General features: G+C 45.5%; 1 protein-coding gene across 16 annotated transcripts in view; it reads right to left on the reverse strand.

Moving 5' to 3' along the window:
* The window catches only part of GGNBP2 (gametogenetin binding protein 2), an 88,591-nt gene that overhangs the window by 39,444 nt on the left and 27,701 nt on the right, over positions 1–21,446 (reverse strand). For all 16 annotated transcript variants that reach the window (XM_070735348.1, XM_070735347.1, XM_070735349.1 and 13 more), the window contains one exon: positions 5,197–5,277. In XM_070735348.1, coding sequence (XP_070591449.1) covers positions 5,197–5,277 — 81 coding nt within the window. The remainder of the gene's footprint in view (positions 1–5,196; positions 5,278–21,446) is intronic.

Below are 21,446 nucleotides of genomic sequence, written 5' to 3' on the forward strand. Positions count from 1 at the left end.
CCACCCCTCTGTCCCACCCATCGCCCGTGGCCAGCAGAAGAGCGGGGATAGGCAGGAGGAGGTTATGCCGGCCACGGGCGATGGGTGGGACAGAGGGGTGGGGTTAAGCCTCCTTTGGCGACTGCGGAGCTGCTTGCTGTCAACTTTGCACTGGGCAAAGCACTCTTCACCTCCCGCCAGGCACGGACGAAAGGCGTGGAAGTCTATTGTAGCAGCTGCTACAACGGAGACATTTGGGGGGGGGGGGGGAGGCAGGAGGCAGGAGATCCGGCGCTTCACTTGCCCTCCCAGCAAAAGGCAAAGCCGCGCAGCTCCCCAGCCGCCAAAGGAGGCTTAACCCCACCCCTCTGTCCCACCCATCGCCCGTATCCGGCATAACTTCCTCCTGCCTGTCCCCGCTCTTCTGCTGGCCACGGGCGATGGGTGGGACAGAGGGGTGGGGTTAAGCCCACTCCTTCGGCGACTGCGGAACTGCGCGGCTTTGCCTTTTGCTGGGAGGGCAAGTGAAGTGCCGGATCTCCTGCCTTTTGCCCAGCCAAACCCCCAAATGTCTCCGCTGTAGCAGCTGCTACAATAGACTTCCACGCCTTTCGTCCGTGCCTGGCGGGAGGTGAAGAGTGCTTTGCCCAGTGCAAAGTTGACAGCAAGCAGCTCCGCAGTCGCCGAAGGAGGCTTAACCCCACCCCTCTGTCCCACCCATCGCCCGTGGCCAGCAGAAGAGCGGGGATAGGCAGGAGGAGGTTATGCCGGCCACGGGCGATGGGTGGGACAGAGGGGTGGGGTTAAGCCTCCTTTGGCGACTGCGGAGCTGCTTGCTGTCAACTTTGCACTGGGCAAAGCACTCTTCACCTCCCACCAGGCACGGACGAAAGGCGTGGAAGTCTATTGTAGCAGCTGCTACAACGGAGACATTTGGGTGGGGGGGGGAGGCAGGAGGCAGGAGATCCGGCGCTTCACTTGCCCTCCCAGCAAAAGGCAAAGCCGCGCAGCTCCCCAGCCGCCAAAGGAGGCTTAACCCCACCCCTCTGTCCCACCCATCGCCCGTATCCGGCATAACTTCCTCCTGCCTGTCCCCGCTCTTCTGCTGGCCACGGGCGATGGGTGGGACAGAGGGGTGGGGTTAAGCCCACTCCTTCGGCGACTGCGGAACTGCGCGGCTTTGCCTTTTGCTGGGAGGGCAAGTGAAGTGCCGGATCTCCTGCCTTTTGCCCAGCCAAACCCCCAAATGTCTCCGCTGTAGCAGCTGCTACAATAGACTTCCACGCCTTTCGTCCGTGCCTGGCGGGAGGTGAAGAGTGCTTTGCCCAGTGCAAAGTTGACAGCAAGCAGCTCCGCAGTCGCCGAAGGAGGCTTAACCCCACCCCTCTGTCCCACCCATCGCCCGTGGCCAGCAGAAGAGCGGGGATAGGCAGGAGGAGGTTATGCCGGCCACGGGCGATGGGTGGGACAGAGGGGTGGGGTTAAGCCTCCTTTGGCGACTGCGGAGCTGCTTGCTGTCAACTTTGCACTGGGCAAAGCACTCTTCACCTCCCGCCAGGCACGGACGAAAGGCGTGGAAGTCTATTGTAGCAGCTGTTACAGCGGAGACATTTGGGGGTTTGGCTGGGCAAAAGGCAGGAGATCCGGCGCTTCACTTGCCCTCCCAGCAAAAGGCAAAGCCGCGCAGTTCCGCAGTCGCCGAAGGAGTGGGCTTAACCCCACCCCTCTGTCCCACCCATCACCCGTGGCCAGCAGAAGACCGGGGATAGGCAGGAGGAAGTTATGCCGGCCACGGGCGATGGGTGGGACAGAGGGGTGGAGTTAAGCCTCCTTTGGCGACTGCGGAACTGCTTGCTGTCAACTTTGCACTGGGCAAAGCACTCTTCACCTCCCGCCAGGCACGGACGAAAGGCGTGGAAGTCTATTGTAGCAGCTGCTACAGCGGAGACATTTGGGGGTTTGGCTGGGCAATAGGCAGGAGATCCGGCGCTTCACTTGCCCTCCCAGCAAAAGTCAAAGCCGCGCAGCTCCCCAGCCGCCAAAGGAGGCTTAACCCCACCCCTCTGTCCCACCCATCGCCCGTATCCGGCATAACTTCCTCCTGCCTATCCCCGCTCTTCTGCTGGCCACGGGCGATGGGTGGGACAGAGGGGTGGGGTTAAGCCTCCTTCGGCGACTGCGGAGCTGCTTGCTGTCAACTTTGCACTGGGCAAAGCACTCTTCACCTCCCGCCAGGCACGGGCGAAGGACGTGGAAGCCTATTGTAGCTCGCCCATGGCCGGCAGAAGATCGCTCTTGCCCGGCTTCATACGAGGCATCAGGTCAGCATTCCTGGCGGGCGGGCGGCAGACGAGGAGGGGGAAAGCCTCCTGCAGCAGCTGCCACAGCCGCCGGCTTCCCCGCCGCCCACCCGCACAGAATGCTGACCTGATGCCTCGCGGGGAAGCCAGGCAAGAGCGATCTTCTGCCGGCCATGGGTGAGCGGCGGGGAGTCGGGGCTGCTGGCAAGCGCCCCAGCCCGGCTGTGACCTTTTAAAACAGCCGGGCGGCTCCCCAGCAGCCTCCCGAAGCCAAACGCCAAACCCGAACTTCCGCGTTCGGCTTCGGGAGGCTGCTGGGAAGCCCCCCGGCTGTTTTTAAAGGTGACAGCCGGGCTGGGGGGCTTCCCAGCACCCCCCCCAACCCCGAACCCGGAAGTTCGGCAAGAGTTTGGGGTTCGGGAGGCTGCTGGGAAGCCCCCCGGCTGTTTTTAAAGGTGACAGCCGGGCTGGGGGGCTTCCCAGCACCCCCCCCCAACCCCGAACCCGGAAGTTCGGCAAGAGTTCGGGGTTCGGGAGGTTGTTGGGAAGCCCCCCAGCCCGGCTGTCACCTTTTAAAACAGCCGGGCGGCTTCCTAGGAGCCTCCCAACGCCGAACCCGGAAGTTCGGGTTTGGCGTTCGTAACTCGAAAAAAGTTCGTAAGAAAAGGCAATTTTTTTCTGAACCCCGGGTTCGTATCACGAGTTGTTCGTAAGACGAGGGGTTCGTATCTTGAGGTACCACTGTACACTATTTTTGGCTATGAACAGTATCACAAGCCTTCCCTTAACAGTTTAAATCTCTAAAGTGCAATTTCCCATTCCATTAGCAACCATTTAGATCATTACTCACCATGTGTATTTATTAAAGTTTATTAAAAAAAATATTTATTAAAGTCAGATGAAAGTTTGGTGATGACATATGACGTCATCGGGCAGAAAAAAACATGGTATAGGGAAAAAACCCGCAAAGTATTTTTTAATTAATATTTTTGAAAAACCGTGGCATAGACTTTTCGCGAAGTTCGAACCCGTGAAAATCGAGGGAACACTGTACATGATTGTAAAAAGTATTCTGCTACACTGGTATTTTATTAAATAATATATTACCACACCATTTGGCTCAGAATACTATTTCCCTGGTTTCCCTCCTCTATAATCAGGTGCGTCTTATACTCTGAAAAATATGGCAATTGTTCTCACTGTCAGAAAAAATTCTCCTTGGTCCCCGGTTGTTTCTTTCCTTGATTAGTTTCCACCCATTGCTTCTTGTGCTGCCTTCAAGTGCTTTGGAGAATAGCTTGACTCCCTCTTTGTGGCAACCCCTCAAATATTGGAAGACTGCTATCACATCAACATTAACCCCTCTTTTTCATTAAGTTTGACACATCCAATTCCTACAACCGTTCTTCCTATGTTTTAGCCTCCAGTCCCTTAACCATCTTTGTTGACCTTCTCTGGGCTATTTCTAGAGTTTTGACATCTTTATATCATAATGACAAAAGTGGATGCAACATACCATTTTAAACAAACTCTGGGTGGCAACAAATAATATATAAAAATCATAACCTATATTTATACATTTAGATCTATATACCCTCCCACAATGCTTTATACAACCATCTCTAAATGGCTTATTGACATTGACCCCAACCATCTGAAATTAGAAACATAGAAACATAGAAGTCTGACGGCAGAAAAAGACCTCATGGTCCATCTAGTCTGCCCTTATACTATTTTCTGTATTTTATCTTAGGATGGATATATGTTTATCCCAGGCATGTTTAAATTCAGTTACTGTGGATTTACCTACTACATCTGCTGGAAGTTTGTTCCAAGGATCTACTACTCTTTCAATAAAATAATATTTTCTCATGTTGCTTTTGATCTTTCCCCCAACTAACTTCAGATTTTGTCCCCTTGTTCTTGTGTTCACTTTCCTATTAAAAACACTTCCCTCCTGGACCTTATTTAACCCTTTAACATATTTAAATGTTTCGATCATGTCTCCCCTTTTCCTTCTGTCCTCCAGACTATACAGATTGAGTTCATGAAGTCTTTCCTGATACGTTTTATGCTTAAGACCTTCCACCATTCTTGTAGCCCGTCTTTGGACCCGTTCAATTTTGTCAATATCTTTTTGTAGGTGAGGTCTCCAGAACTGAACACAGTATTCCAAATGTGGTCTCACCAGCACTCTATATAGCGGGATCATAATCTCCCTCTTCCTGCTTGTTATACCTCTAGCTATGCAGCCAAGCATCCTACTTGCTTTTCCTACTGCCCGACCACAATGCTCACCCATTTTGAGACTGTCAGAAATCACTACCCCTAAATCCTTCTCTTCTGAAGTTTTTGCTAACACAGAACTGCCAATGCAATACTCAGATTGGGGATTCCTTTTCCCCAAGTGCATTATTTTACATTTGGAAACATTAAACTACAGTTTCCAGAAACCGGGGATGGCGCAGTGGTTAGAGTGCAGCCCTGCAGGCTACTTCAGCTAACTTCTAGCTTAGGTTCAGCAGTTCAAATCTCACCACCGGCTCAAGGTTGACTCAGCCTTCCATCCTTCCAAGGTGGGTCAAGGTGGATTGAGATTGTTGGGGGCAAGAGGCTGATTTTGTAAACCGCTTAGAGAGGGCTGTAAAAGCACTATGAAGCGGTACATAAGTCCAAATGCTATTGCTATATACTTTAGCCCAGTGTTTCCCAACCTTGGCAACTTGAAGATATTTGGACTTCAACTCCCAGAATTCCCCAGCCAGCATTCGCTGGCTGGGGAATTCTGGGAGTTGAAGTCCAGATATCTTCAAGTTGCCAAGGTTGGGAAACACTGCTTTAGCCTACAGTCCCGTAACCATTTTTGTGATTTTAAAGCCCCAGCTCTTGGATCTTGCAACACAAGACAGTACTGTACCTGGATGAACTGCTTCAACTGGCCTCCATTGTGCTGATGTCCATCGAGGTTTAGCATATTATCAGGAAACTCCATCACCATCTGCATGAAAGGAACAACAGGGAGTGTTGAGTTCTGGGGTCATGTGGAAACAGATACTGGAGATCATACGTGCCATTTGTACCGTTTCTTTAAAAAAAAATATAATAAATATTTATTTTAACACAGACATACAAACATAAGCACTTAAAAACATTGAATATTGTGCAACATACCTGTTTCCTATTTCTTATTGTGCTCTATCTATATTATCATTGTTTACATTGTTTTTATTATTGCCGTGAGCCGCCCCGAGTCTGCAGAGAGGGGCGGCATACAAATCTGGATAGATAAAATAGATAGATAGATAGATAGATAGATAGATAGATAGATAGATAGAAGAGATAGAAGAGATAGATAGATAGATAGATAATTAGATAGATAGATAGATAGAAGAGATAGAAGAGATAGATAGATAGATAGATAGATAGATAGATAGATAGATAATTAGATAGATAGATAGATAGATAGATAGAAGATAGATAGATAATTAGATAGATAGATAGATAGATAGAAAATAGATAGAAGAGATAGAAGAGATAGATAGATAGATAATTAGATAGATAGATAGATAGATAGATAGATAGATAGATAGATAGATAGATAGATATAGATAGAAGAGATAGATAGATAGATAGAAGATATAGACAGATAGATAGATAGATAGATAGATAGATAGATAGATAGATAGAAAGATAGATAATTAGAGAGAGAGAGAGAGAGAGAGAGAGAGAGAGAGAGAGTCACTTTTTTCAGTAGTGTAATTTTGAACGGCCGCTAAGCAAGCGGCTGTAATTCAAGGCCCACCTTTAGGTTGTGTTGACCTTGTTGGGTTCTCAACCTTGAAAAAGTTCAACTTGTAAAAGGAGCAACAGGTGGCTAAGCCTTATGACTCCTGGGAAGGCACACAATCTCAAGGTCCCCATTGCTCAAGACAGCAGGCATTCCGGCAGCATTCTTTCAAATAACTCTGCCCCTTCTCTGGTAACACAACAGCCTTCTTGGCTTTGAACGTTGAGTAGAAATGCTTGAGCACTGCCACAAATCAATGACAACTTCAACACAATTGTTGGAAATGTGGGTCCGGGAAGGGATCGTATTTTCGTATGTGGTGGACATGCCCGCTGGCAAAGAAATTTTGGGGCAAAATTGGGAACTGGCTAACAGAAATTATAAAGCAAAAATTAAGAGATAAAACCAGGACTTTGTCTACTAAGGATTATGGACCGAAAAATGGAAAAAAAAGAACATGATTACATTATAGAAACATATGCCGCACGAATCCCAGCAACCGGTTAGGTCCAACAGAGTTGGCCTTCTCTGGGTCCCGTCGACTAAACAATGTCGTTTGGTGGGACCCAGGAGAAGAGCCTTCTCTGTGGCGGCCCCGACCCTCTGGAACCAGCTCCCCCCGGAGATTAGAACTGCCCCCACCCTCCTTGCCTTTCGTAAAGTTCTTAAGACCCATCTCTGCCATCAGGCATGGGGGAACTGACACATCTCCCCCGGGCCTATAAAGTTTATACATGGAATGTTTGTGTGTATGGTTGCTTTTAATAATGGGGTTTTTAGTGTTTTTTAAATTATTAGATTTGTTCTTACATTGTTCTTGTTATTGTTGTGAGCCGCCCCGAGTCTACGGAGAGGGGCGGCATACAAATCTAATAAATAAATAAATAAATAAATAAATAAATAAATAAATAGAAGACTGACAGCCGAAAAAGACCTCATGGTCCATCTAGTCTGCCCTTGTACTATTTTTGTATTTTATCTTAGGATGGATATATGTTTACCCCAGGCATGTTTAAATTCAGTTACTTTGGATTTACCCACCACGTCTGCTGGAAGTTTGTTCCAAGCATCTACTACTCTTTCAGTCAAATATTTTCTCACGTTGCTTTTGATCTTTCGCCCAACTAACTTCAGATTGTGTCCCTTTGTTCTTGTGTTCACTTTCCTATTAAAAACACTTCCCTCCTGAACCTTATTTAACCCTTTGACATATTTAAATGTTTCGATCATGTCCCCCCTTTTCCGCACATACACCTGATCTAAAAAACGCACACAAATAGGATGGCATAGAGCCAGGGTGGGCGGTCGAGATCACCTGTGATTTCCACTACTGGTTCAGGCAAACTGGTCCGAACTGACAGAATTCCACCTCTGATTGTAAGTCATAGAGAACTAGCAGTACATCTTAATTCTGGATTGAGTGCAGCCTACATATGGTTGAAAGATGGACGGCTATATAAACGTTTCAAATAAATATATAAATATTTAAAAATGCTTAATATTAGAATAGATTATAGTTTTTAGTAAAATGTGTAAAGAGAGGTAGGAGGCACTACGGCTCAGTAGTTAATAAGTTAGAAACATTGGGGTTTTAAATTATATATTTAGAAGATAATTTAGACTCAATAGTGTCAACTCCCAACCCTCAACATTTCTCCCTTAGACTATCCACGATTGACCTCTCCAGGTTCCTAAGAGGCCAGTAAGGGGAGTATATAAGTGCACTGATGTGCCTATCGTCCCCTGTCCAATTGTCTTTCCTTATCTCATATATCATATATATTCTCTCCTTATCTATCTATCTATCTATCTATCTATCTATCTATCTATCTATCTATCTATTCTCTCCTTATCTCTTATATCATATATATTCTCTCCCTCCCATCTACTTCTCTTCTTTTTACTTTCTATCGTTTTATATATTACTTAATGTCTATTCTCTTCCATATGTATTGTATATTGGACAAAGAATAAATAAATAAATAAATAAATAAAATAAATAAATAAATAAAAATAATTGGTGTAACCGGATGACAAAATTTGAAATTTTGCAACAAGGGAAAATGATTTATGTAGAAACCAACAGCTTTGAATTACAGTAAAAAAAGTATTATTATATTTATTTATTTATTAGATTAATAAATATGCAAACTACTAACAAAATATTGCATTTTATTGTACTGGAAATAGAAGGTGTATTGCACTGTTTGAATGTATGTCAAGAGGGGGGGGAAATTATACGGGGGGAAAAAATATTCAAGAGCTAAGAAGAATACTGGTCAGGTTCCTAGTTCCAACTCACCTTTGCCCCCAGTGCCAAATCCCTGGATTTCTCAAATTGTCCTTTGAGAAGATCAAAGGTCTTTGAGGGAGGACCTTCTTGGCGTCTTTTCTAGCCCAAAGCAAAAACCTTTGATCTAATCCAATATTTCTCCATTTTACATCACATTCCAATATGCCCTCTTTGCAAATTTGCAATAATAATAATAATAATAATAATAATAATAATAATAATGACAATTAATAATAATAATAATAATAATAATAATAATAATAATAATAATCCGCTGCACGAATCCCAGCAACCAGTTAGGTCCCACAGAGTGGGTCTCCTCCGGGTCCTGTCAACTAAACAATGCCGCTTGGCGGGACCCAGGGAAAGAGCCTCCTCTGTGGCGGCCCCGGCCCTCTGGAACCAACTCCCCCCAGAGATTAGAATTGCTCCCACCCTCCTTGCCTTTCGTAAGCTACTTAAAACCCACCTCTGCCGCCAGGCATGGGGGAATTGAGATACCCTTTCCCCCTAGGCCTTTACAATTTTATGCATGGTATGTCTGTATGTATGTTTGGTTTTTTATTATAATGGGTTTTAATTGTTTTTAGTATTGGATTATTGTTATATGTTGTCTTATTATTGCTGTTAGCCGTCCCGAGTCTCCGGAGAGGGGCGACATGCAAATCCAATAAATAAAAAAAAAATAATAATAATAATAATTTATTAGATTTGTATGCCGCCCCTCTCCGAGGACTTGGAGTGGCATTTATTTATTTTATTTATTTATTAGATTTTTATGCCGCCACTCTCCGTAGACGCATGTTCTGAATACCTCTCCGAGATTAGGTAAACTGCCCAAAACCTGCCTTCTAACATTTCAGGACATCTTAAAAGCTAATAAATTATAAAGTGAACCCCAATAGTTTTTTATTAATTAAATAAAAATTGCTTTAACGGGTAACAATTAGGCAAAATGCTGACTTGGGGGGGAAAAAACAGCCAAGGTTGACACTGAAATGTAATCCTTAAGACTGGAATTTTCATCATAAATTGATCGTAAAACAAGCGAGATCATGCGACTGGACCTGATTATCCAGTTATTTTTAACCGCGTTAAATAAAACAGAATTCTATTGTTCATAGAATAGAATGTGATTGTTAATAGAATAGAGTAACAGAGTTGGAAGGGAGCTTGGAGGTCTTCTAGTTTGACCCACTGCTTTACCAGAAAATTCTGGGAGTTGAAGTCCAAATATCTTCAAGTTGCCATGGTTGGGAAACATTGGTCTAAGGTTTTCTCTTTCATTTCTCTTTCTGCTTTATTTATTTATTATTTAGATTTGTATGCCGCCCCTTTCCGCAGACTCGGGGCGGCTCACAACAAAGTGAAAACAATTTACAACAAATCTAAATTACTGCTTAAAAACATTTAAAAACCCCATTTTCTAAACACACATACATACAAACATACCATTCATAAATTGTATATGCCCGGGGGAGATGTCTCAGTTCCCCCATGCCTGATGAAACAGGTGGGTTTTAAGGAGCTTACGAAAGGCAAGGAGAGTAGGGGCAGTTCTAATCTCCGGGGGGAGTTGGTTCCAGAGGGCCGGGGCCGCCACAGAGAAGGCTCTTCCCCTGGGGCCCGCCAACCGACATTGTTTAGTTGACGGGACCCGGAGAAGGCCCACTCTGTGGGACCTAATCGGTTGCTGGGATTCGTGCGGCAGCAGGCGGTCTCGGAGATATTCTGGTCCACTGCCATGAAGGGCTTTAAAGGTCATAACCAACACTTTGAATTGTGACCGGAAGTTGATCGGCAACCAATGCAGACTGTGGAGTGTTGGTGAAACATGGGCATACCTAGGTAAGCCCATGACTGCTCTCGCAGCTGCATTCTGCACGATCTGAAGTTTCCGAACACTTTTCAAAGGTAGCCCCATGTAGAGAGCGTTACAGTAGTCGAACCTCGAGGTGATGAGGGCATGAGTGACTGTGACCAGTGAGTCCCGGTCCAGATAGGGCTGCAACTGGTGCACCAGGCAAACCTGGGCAAACGCCCCCCTCGCCACAGCTGAAAGATGGTTCTCTAATGTGAGCTGTGGATTGAGGAGGACGCCCAAGTTGCGGACCCTCTCCGAGGGGGTCAATAATCCCCCCCCCCAGGGTAATGGAAGGGCAAATGGAATTGTCCTTGGGAGGCAAAACCCACAGCCACTCCGTCTTATCCAGGTTGAGTTTGAGTCTGTTGACACCCATCCAGGCCCCAACAGCCTCCAGGCACCGGCACATCACTTCCACTGCTTCGTTGACTGGACATGGGGTGGAGATGTAGAGCTGGGTATCATCAGCGTACTGATGATACCTCACCCCATGCCCTTGGATGATCTCACCCAGCGGTTTCATGTAGATATTAAATTCACCATGCTTGCTTTGATGGTGAATGTAAAGATGTAATGATTGAGAAAATGTCCTTTTAAATGTATATATCTGAAATAAATATTATTTTTTTAAAAAAAAGGGCTACCTATAATCTATATTAGCTGGATGTGTCAGTGCAGAACTCAGGCCTTTAGCTGATTTTGCACGGGTCAAAAAGAGGGCAGTGAAAATATTTCCTGACCCCTCGCTTCCTGGACATAAACTGTTTCAACTCCTACTCTCAAAACGTTGCTACGGAGCACTGCACGCCAAGACAACGAGACACAAGAACAGTTTTTTCCCCGAAAGCCATCACTCTGCTAAACAAATAATCCCCTCAACACTGTCAGACTTTTTACTAAGTCTGCACTACTATTGCTACTAATTTTTCCTCATCATTTGGAACAGGTCCAAGGACGGGCTACAAGAATGGTGGAAGGTCTTAAGCATAAAACATATCAGGAAAGACTTCATGAACTCAATCTGTATAGTCTGGAGGACAGAAGGAAAAGGGGGGACATGATCGAAACATTTAAATATGTCAAAGGGTTAAATAAGGTCCAGGAGGGAAGTGTTTTTAATAGGAAAGTGAACACAAGAACAAGGGGACACAATCTGAAGTTAGTTGGGGGAAAGATCAAAAGCAACATGAGAAAATATTATTTGACTGAAAGAGTAGTAGATCCTTGGAACAAACTTCCAGCAGACGTGGTTGGTAAATCCACAGTAACTGAATTTAAACATGCCTGGGATAAACATATATCCACCCTAAGATAAAATACAGAAAATAGTATAAGGGCAGACTAGATGGACCATGAGGTCTTTTTCTGCCATCAGTTTTCTATGTTTCTATCATTCCTATCACCTGTCTCCTCCCACTTAGGACTCTATGGCTGTAACTTGTTGCTTGCATCCTTCAGATTTTTATTAACATTGTTTCCTCATTGCTTATTTGACCTCTACGGCAATCATTAAGTGTTTTTTTACCTCCTGATTCTTGACAAATGTGTATTTTTCTTTCACGTACCCTTATAGCATATGCCTTCCATGCATGCGCAGAAGCAAAAAATTCCTGCAATCTCACACGCATCCCCCCATGTGAAATTTTGCTTTCTGCACATGGGCAGAGGCAAAAACAAGCTGCGATGCGCATGTGCACACACAAAGACACCTGAAGCTGCGCATACAAGCTCAACTTTTTCGTACCGGTGTGGCATCCTTCACCATTCCGGTAGGAACCCATTATTGGACATAAGAACCTAAGAAGAGCCCTGCTGAATCAGGCCAAAGCCCATCGAGTCCAGCATTCTGTGTCACACAGTGGCTCATCAATTGTCCTTGGGGATCTTGAGCAGAAAGAGAAGGCAATTAAGATATCACAGCCATGAATTGTGGGCTATGGATGCAGTTTGGTTGAAAAAACGGAAGTAAATTGTTGTACAGGTGGCCGTGTTGACAAATGCTCGAAACGCAATCATACGACCACAGCGTCAACACTTTTGAATCCAGATCATAAGTCTCCTTTTTTTTTAAAGTAGGTCATAACTCTGAGCGACTAGTCATAAGTCAAAGACTACCTGTAACATCACCAAGAGCACTGATGTGCCCCACTGTATTTTGGGGAATATAAGACGCACCTTTCCCCCTCCTAAAAGAGGCTGAAAATGTGGGTGCGCCCTATATTCTTAAAGTTTTTTTCTGGCTTGCAGGATTTTTTCATTATTATTATTATTAGTAGTAGTAGTAGTAGTATTATTAGTATTATTATTATTATTTAGATTTGTATGCCGCCCCTCTCCGCAGACTCATTGCTCCTCTGAAGTTTTTTCTAGCCTTAAATCTTTGCAGGCTTGTTTTCATTGCTATTCCATCTGAAGTTGACCAGATTAAGGACGCTAGCCAGATGAGTACCTGGTAGGTAGATTTCTTCCCAAATTTTCCTCCCCTGAAACTAAGGTGCGTGTTATATTCCTCCAGTGTGTCTTATACTCTGAAAAATATGGTAGTTGGGGTCATTAAACATATGCAGGAAAACGACCAAGCCCAGAAAGCACCAAGCCCTCACGCTCCATCCCTAAAATATAAATATTTTATCTTCTATTGGAGATCCAGGTATCCCAGAATATCTCCGGGACCGTCTTCTGCCACATGAATCCCAGCGACCGGTTAGGTCCCAAAGAGTTGGCCTTCTCCGGGTCCCGTCGACTAAACAATGTCATTTGGCGGGACCCAGGAGAAGAGCCTTCTCTGTGGTGGCCCCAACCCTCTGGAACCAGTTCCCCCCAGATATCAGAGTTGCCCCCCACCCTCTTTGACTTTCGCAAGCTCCTTAAAACCCACCTGTCGTCAGGCATGGGGGAATTGAATTTTTTCCCCTTCCCCCTAGGCTTATAGAATTTATATATGGTATGCTTGTTTGTATGATTGGTCTCTTAAATTGGGGTTTTTTAGATTATTTTTTAATATATTAGATTTGTTACATTGTCTTTTTTATTGTTGTTAGAAACATAGAAACATAGAAGACTGACGGCAGAAAAGACCTCATGGTCCATCTAGTCTGCCCTTATACTATTTCCTGTGTTTTATCTTAGGATGGATGGATGTTTATCCCAGGCATGTTTAAATTCAGTTACTGTGGATTTACCAACCACGTCTGCTGGAAGTTTGTTCCAAGGATCTACTACTCTTTCAGTGAAATAATATTTCCTCACGTTGCTTTTGATCTTTCCCCCAACTAACTTCAGATTGTGTCCCCTTGTTCTTGTGTTCACTCTCCTATTAAAAACATTTCCCTCCTGAACCTTATTTAACCCTTTGACATATTTAAATGTTTCAATCATGTCCCCCCTTTTCCTTCTGTCCTCCAGGCTATACAGATTGAGTTCATGAAGTCTTTCCTGATACGTTTTATGCTGAAGACCTTCCACCATTCTTGTAGCCCGTCTTTGGACCCGAGTCTTCGGAGAGGGGCGGCATATAAATCTAATTAATTAATTAATTAATTAATTAATTAATTTTCTGACATTGGTGCAGCCTAAGAATTTTTATTGTGCGTCCCAGTTCGAAAACTCTCTTTTGCGAAATGCCACCCCAGGCGTTAGAGCAATTGCCACCCTTGTCACAAAACTGGACTCGCAAGAGACACACCCACCACCGCTTTAGAGAGCCACCGCTGCAGTGTGTTAAAATAAAAGTGCTTTCAGTTGTGCGGTTAAGTTCACAAAGCGATTCAGGAGAGATCAAAGGCCGCTTTCAAGTGGTCTACGTAAAAAGTAATAATAGAGAACAATTGTTTCCAGGGCTTAAGCGGAGAAAACTCATTTAATTCCTATTAATAACAAGGCTGGGAAATTATAATCCGGGCAACTAGGTTTCCACCTCGGTTTAATATTGAACGACCACAGTTCAGCAGAGTAGCTAAATTGGTCTTTGGCAATGCAGGAAATCATTTGTTCAGTGGCCATTATACGTTACAAGGGCAATGAAAAAAAAGGGACTTATGACCTTTCCCCCCTATTTACAACGGCTGCAACATTTCCCCCATGCTCACGTGATCAAAATACGAGTACTACTTGGCATCTGGCTTGTAGAAGTAGTCCTTGACATAACGTAGAAGATAGAAACATAGAAGATTGACAGCAGAAAAAGATCTCATGATCGAAACATTTAAATATGTTAAAGGGTTAAATAAGGTTCAGGAGGGAAGTGTTTTTAATAGGAAAGTGAACACGAGAACAAGGGGACACAATCTGAAGTTAGTTGGGGGAAAGATCAAAAGCAACGTGAGAAAATATTATTTCACTGAAAGAGTAGTAGATGCTTGGAACAAACTTCCAGCAGACGTGGTTGGTAAACCCACATGAACTGAATTGAAACATGCCTGGGATAAACATATATCCATCCTAAGATAAAATACAAAAAATAGTATAAGGGCAGACTAGATGGACCATGAGGTCTTTTTCTGCTGTCAGTCTTCTATGTTTGTATGTTTCATCTAGTCTGCCCTTATACTATTTCCTGTATTTTATCTTAGGATGCATATATGTTTATCCCAGGCATGTTTAAATTCAGTTACTGTGGATTTACCAACCACGTCTGCTGGAAGTTTGTTCCAAGCATCTACTACTTTCAGTGAAATGTTTCCTCACGTTGTTTCTGATCTTTACCCCAACTAACCTCACATTGTGCCCCCTTGTTCTTGTGTACACTTTCCTATTAAAAACACTTCCCTCCTGAACTTCATTTAACCCTTTAACATATTTAAATGTTTCTATCATGTCCTCACTTCTGTCCTCCAGACTATACAGATGGAGTTCATGGAGACTTTCCTGGTCAGTTTTATGCTTAAGACCTTCCACCGTTTTTGTAGCCCGTCTTTGGACCCGTAACAACCACAACTGAGTCTAAGATTTCTGTTGTATTTGTATTTTCCCCATTTTGCAACCTACCTTCAGATGTTTGGTAAATCACTGGAGCTGATAAAGTTAATAAGCTGGTTGTTAAGAGAATCGCATGACCCTGGGACACTGCAACCGTTATAAAGGTGAATCAGTTGCCAAGCATCCAAAGGTAGATCATGTGACCACGGGGTGCTGGAAATGTCATAAGTGAGAAAAATCTGTGGTAATTCACTTTTTCCAAGCATCGTAACTTCAAACTGTCACTAAGTGAACTGTTGTAAGTTGAGGACTTGTACTTATGACAGTGGCACTGCCCAGAGGTCATGTGAGCGCCACTGTAAGCTTCCCAGCTGGCTTCCAACAACCCAAGTCAATGGGTTTGCTTAATGACCGGCCGATTAAGCAATGGTTTGCTTAATGACCGGCTGATCTACTTGACAACTGCAGTGGTTCACTTCTCACATCTGGGGCAAAACTCACTTAGCAACAGAAACCTTGACCTCAATTGGAGTAGTTCAAAGAAATACCTGTACAGTGGTACCTCTACCTATGAACGCCTCTACTTACGAAATTTTCTAGATAAGAATCAGGTGTTCAAGATTTTTTTGCCTCTTCTCAAGAACCATTTTCCACTTACAAACCCAAGCCTCCAAAACTGTGACCAGAAAAGGCAGGGAGAAGCCTCCGTGGGGCCTTTAGGAATCCCCTGGGAGGAAACAGGGCCGGAAAAGGCGGGAAGAAGCCTCGGTGGAGCCTCTCTGGGAATCTCCTGGGAGAAAACAGGGCCGAAAAAGGCAGGAAGAAGCCTCGGTGGAGCCTCTCTAGAAATCTCCTCGGAGGAAACAGGGCTGGAAAAGGCAGGGAGAAGCCTCCATGGGGCCTCTCTAGGAATCCCCTCGGAGGAAACAGGGGCGGAAAAGGCAGGGAGAAGCCTCCATGGGGCCTCTATAGGAATCTCCTGGGAGGAAACAGGGACGGAAAAGGCAGGGAGACGCCTCCATGGGAGTTCTCTAGGAATCTCCTGGGAGGAAACAGGGCCGGAAAAGGCAGGAGGGAGAAGCCTCTGTGGGGCCTCTCTAGGAATCTCCTGGGAGGAAACAGGGCCTCCACCCTCCCTGTGGTTTCCCCAATCACACGCATTATTTGCTTTTACATTGATTCCTATGGGAAAAATTGCTTCTTCTTACAAACTTTTCTACTTCAGAACCTGGTCATGGAACGAATTAAGTTCGTAAGTAGAGGCACCACTGTATTGGCTATTTAATTTGGAACTCTGCACAGGTCAGGTAGTCCTCGACTTACCCCATTTTGTTTAGTGACTGTTTAAAGTTACAACAGCCCTCATAAAGGTTATTTGCAACCGTTTCTCACACTTACGACGATCGCAGCATCTACATGGTCATGTGATCCAAATCCAGATGCTTGGCAACTGATTCGCATTTATGACAGTGACATTACCCCAGTGACCAGTGGTTGTGACCTCTTGACAAGCAAAAGTCAGCGGGGGAAGCCGAATTCACTTAACAACCGTGTGACTCACTTAACAACCTCAGCGGTTCCTTTCGCAACTGCAGCAAGAAAGGTGGTGAAATGGGGGCAAAAATCACTTAGCAACTGTCTCGCTTAGCAGAAAGAAACTTGGAGGTTCTGTTGTGGTCAAGGGCCACCTGCACACATTGTGTTGAAGGCACCCAACAATCTGGACTGGATATTGAGGCTCTAGAAAGAGTGCAGAGAAGAGCAACAAAGATGATGAGGGGACTGGAGGCTAAAACATATGAAGAACGGTTGCGGGAACTGGGTATGTCTTAGTCCAGGGGTAGGCAAAGTTGGCTCTTCTATGACTTGTGGACTTCAACTCCCAGAATTCCTGAGCGAGCATGATTGGCTCAGGAATACTGGGAGCTGAAGTCCACAAGTCATAGAAGAGCCAACTTTGCCTACCCCTGCTCTAGCCTAATAAAAAGAAAGAGCAGGGGAGATACGTTTCTGCAACACTCCGTGGCCTGCACTGGCTGCCAATCGGTTTCCGGTCACAATTCAAAGTGTTGGTAATGACCTTTAAAGCCCTACATGGCATTGGACCAGAATACATCCGGAACCGCCTTCTACTGCAAGAATCCCAGTGGCCGATAAGGTCCCACAGAGTTGGCCTTCTCCAGGTCCCATTGACTAAACAACGTCTTTTGGCGGGCCCCAGGGGAAGAGCCTTCTCTGTGGCGGCCCCGGCCCTCTGGAATCAACTCCCCCCGGAGATTAGAACTGCTCCCACCCTCCTTGTCTTTCGCAAATTACTCAAGACCCACCTTTATTGCCAGGCATGGGGGAACTGAGACATCCTCCCCCAGGCTTTTATATTTTATGTTTGGTGTGTATGTGCTGTATGTTTTTTAATTATTGGGGTTTGAGATATGTTTTATTTTAATATTAGATTTGTCTCACTGTTATATTGTTTTTGTATTACTGTTGTGAGCCGCCCCGAGTCTTCGGAGAGGGGCGGCATACAAATCTAATAAATAATAATAATCATCATCATCATCATCATCATCATCTCAGGGGTTGCCACAAAGAAGAGGGAGTCAAGCTATTCTCCAAAGCAGTGTTTCCCAACCTTGGCAACTTGAAGATATTTGGACTTCAACTCCCAGAATTCCCCAGCCAGCGTTTGCTGGCTGGGGAATTCTGGGAGTAGAAGTCCAAATATCTTCAAGTTGCCAAGGTTGGGAAACACTGCTCTAAAGCACCTGACGGTAGGACAAGAAGCAATGGGTGGAAACTAAACAAGGAGAGACGCAACCTAGAACGAAGGAGAAAATTCCTGACAGTTACAACCATTAACCAGTGGAACCACTTGCCTCTAGAAATGGTGGGTGCTCCAACACTCAAAGTTTTAAAGAATAGTTAACCATTTTTCTGAAGTGGGGTAGGGTTTCCTGCCTAAGCAGGGGGTTGGACTAGAAGACCTCCAAGGTCCCTTCCAACTGTTCTGTTCTGTTCTATTCTATTCTATCCTGTTCTATTAAGGGTTAAATAAGGTCCAGGAGGGAAGTGTTTTTAATAGGAAAGTGAACACAAGAACAAGGGGACACAATCTGAGGTTAGTTGGGGGAAAGATCAAAAGCAACATGAGAAAATATTATTTTACTGAAAGAGTAGTAGATGCTTGGAACAAACTTCCAGCAGACGTGGTAGATAAATCCACAGGAACTGAATTTAAACATGCCTGGGATAAACATATATCCATCCTAAGATAAAATACAGGAAATTGTATAAGGGCAGACTAGATGGACCATGAGGTCTTTTTCTGCTGTCAGACTTCTATATTTCTATGTTTCTATTCCTCAGTTTGGATGGGATCGGTTTGGATGGGATCGGCAATCCAGTAGCGGGTTTTTATGAGTTCCAGAGGCCGAGTCGGCCACATGCGCAGCCGATATGTGTGCGCGCACCTCCGCACGAGATTTTGTTCCTGCACATGCGCCCAAAGTGAAACCCCACATGAGGACGGGCAAGGTTTCAACAATTTATTCCCTCTTTTTTGCATGCGCAGTAGCAAACAAAACTGACAAAAATTGCCGAAATGTCGCCCGCGCGAGCATCCTCGTGTGAGATCTCACTTCGGGTTCATGCGCAGAAGCAAAATCTCGCACAGGGGCACGGGGACATGTCTCAGGCGCATGCGCACCTGCGCCAGCCTCAGGATCCCGTACCGGTAGGGAAAAGAAAGTGGAGCCCTTCGCTGCTATTCCTACTATTCCTAGCTGCTCCGAGTCCACGGAGAGGGGCGGCATACAAATCTAATAAATTATTATTAAAATTATTATTCCTACTGCACTCCACTCCACTCTACTCTCTATTCCAATGAGAAAAGTCCCTGATTGGGAAATTGAGGGCAGAATCTTTCTCTTCAAAGTGCCGAATTCTCTGACTTGACCTTTGACCCCAGCTGTCGATCTCCAAGCCAACAGGTCACTTAGCCGCCGAGTTTTCGGAGAGGGGCGGCATACAAATCTAATAAATTATTATTATTATTATAACATCTTTCAGCGGTGGCGAGGGGGGCGTTTGCCCAGGTTCGCCTGGTGCACCAGTTGCGGCCCTATTTGGACCGGGAGTCACTGCTCACAGTCACTCATGCCCTCATCACCTCGAGGTTCGACTACTGTAATGCTCTCTACATGGGGCTACCTTTGAAAAGTGTTCGGAAACTTCAGACCGTGCAGAATGCAGCTGCGAGAGCTATCATGGGCTTTCCCAGATATGCCCATGTCTCATCAACACTCCGCAGCCTTCTGCTGCACGAATCCCATCGACCAGTTAGGTCCTACAGAGTGGGTCTTCTCCGGGTCCCGTCAACTAAACAATGTCACTTGGCGGGACCCAGGGGAAGAGCCTTCTCTGTGGCGGCCCCGGCCCTCTGGAACCAACTCCCCCCAGAGATTAGAATTGCTCCCACCCTCCTTGCCTTTCGTAAGCTTCTAAAAACCCACCTCTGCCGCCAGGCATGGGGGAACTGAGATACTCTTTCCCCCTAGGCCTTTACAATTTTATGCATGGTATGTCTATGTATGTCTGGTGTTACAATAAGGGTTTTTAACTGTTTTAATATTGGATTGTCATATGCTGTTTTACTACTGTTGTTAGCCACCCCGAGTCTACGGAGAGGGGCGGCATTCAAATCCAATAAAATCAAATCAAATCCAATTAATTATTATTATTCCTGTCACTCTATGCAGCAGATAGAAAATGCACTCTGAGCATCCATGTACAGGTTCGTCCTTGACTTCCAACCGTCTATTTAGTGACCGTTCAAGATTGTCAATGGAACATACGACTGGGATATCCCGCTCCAATTTCATTGATGGCCGCATCGCGGTTGTGTTTGATCTCGGGAGGGGAGGGGAGCGCAGGGGGGCGTGGCCAGTTAGACCAGTGTTTCCCAACCTTGGCAACTTGAAGAGGCCTGGACTTCAACTCCCAGAATTCCCCAGCCAGCATCCGCTGGCTGGGGAATTCTGGGAGTTGAAGTCCAGGTCTCTTCAAGTTGCCAAGGTTGGGAAACACTGAGTTAGATGTCACTCATGTCGGGGGGCTCTCCCAGCTACAACAGCCTCCTGAAACCCTCTGCCAGTAAAAATGGAGCTCAGGAGGCCCGTTTTTGCTGGCAGAGGCCCGTTGGGCCAGATCTAAGCACCTTGCGGGCCAGTTCCAGCCTTGAGACCTTGGGTTTGACACCCCTGACATATAAGAACTATGGCCGCAGCATCCCGAAGGTCACATGACCGAAATTCAGCCACTTAGCGTGCATTTACGATTGTTGCGGTATCCCAGGGTCATGTGACAAAGTCCACGGAAGCGAGATTCGCTTAATGACCTCAGGATTCACTTAGCGACTGATCCCCTTGTCAACCGTGGTTAAAAAAAAAATACAGTATTGAAATCTGGCGCAAGTGACTTAATGGCCTTGTTTTAGCAATGGAAATTCTGGTCCTAATTGCAGTCGTAAGCCAAGGACTAATGATCAGGATATAGGAAAAGGTGGTTTTCTCTTTCTACTCATTAAATCGCCCATTTGGGCTGATGACACTAGTTGCCTCCTTCTTCCAGTCTGACCCAATGGGCTGATCTCCAAGCAGAGGTTGGATGAGCTACCCCAAAATAACAAGCAAGCAATTGAAGATGGGAGTTTGGAAGCATTGGATAGGGGCCTGGGAAAGAGAATGAAGAAAGAATGCAGCCCAGAGAGGAGGGGAGGAGGAAGAGGAGAGGAAGGGAAGGAGGGAGAAAGAGAGGGAAGAGGGAGGGAGAGAATGAAAGAAGAAAAGGGAAGTGGGAAGGAAGAAAGGAAGAGGAAGGAAGAAGCAGGTGGGAGGGAGGGAAGAAGGAAGGAAGGGAAGAAGAGGAAGGGGGAAGTGAGGGAGGGAGAAGCAGGAAGGAAGAAAGGGAAGGAGAAGGAAGGAAAAAGGAGAGAGGGAAAGGGAGGGAGTGAATGAAGGAAGGAATGAAGGAAAAGGAAGGGGAGAGGGAAGGGAGAGGGAAGGAAGGAAAAGGAAGGAAGGAAAAAGCAGGAGGGAGAAAGAAAGGAAAAGGAAGGGGGGATGGCGGAAGGAAAGATGGATGGATGGAAGGAGGGAGGGAGGGAGGGAGGGAGGGAGGGAGGGAAGGAAGGAAGGAAGGAAGGAAGGAAGGAAGGAAGGAAGGAAGGAAGGAAGGAAGCCGCTCCGAGTCTTCCGAGAGGGGCGGCATACAAATCTAATAAATAATAATAATAAAATAAAATGAAGG

The sequence above is a fragment of the Erythrolamprus reginae genome, chromosome 1, assembly GCF_031021105.1.
Source record: "Erythrolamprus reginae isolate rEryReg1 chromosome 1, rEryReg1.hap1, whole genome shotgun sequence".
Taxonomy (NCBI): Eukaryota; Metazoa; Chordata; class Lepidosauria; order Squamata; family Dipsadidae; genus Erythrolamprus; species Erythrolamprus reginae.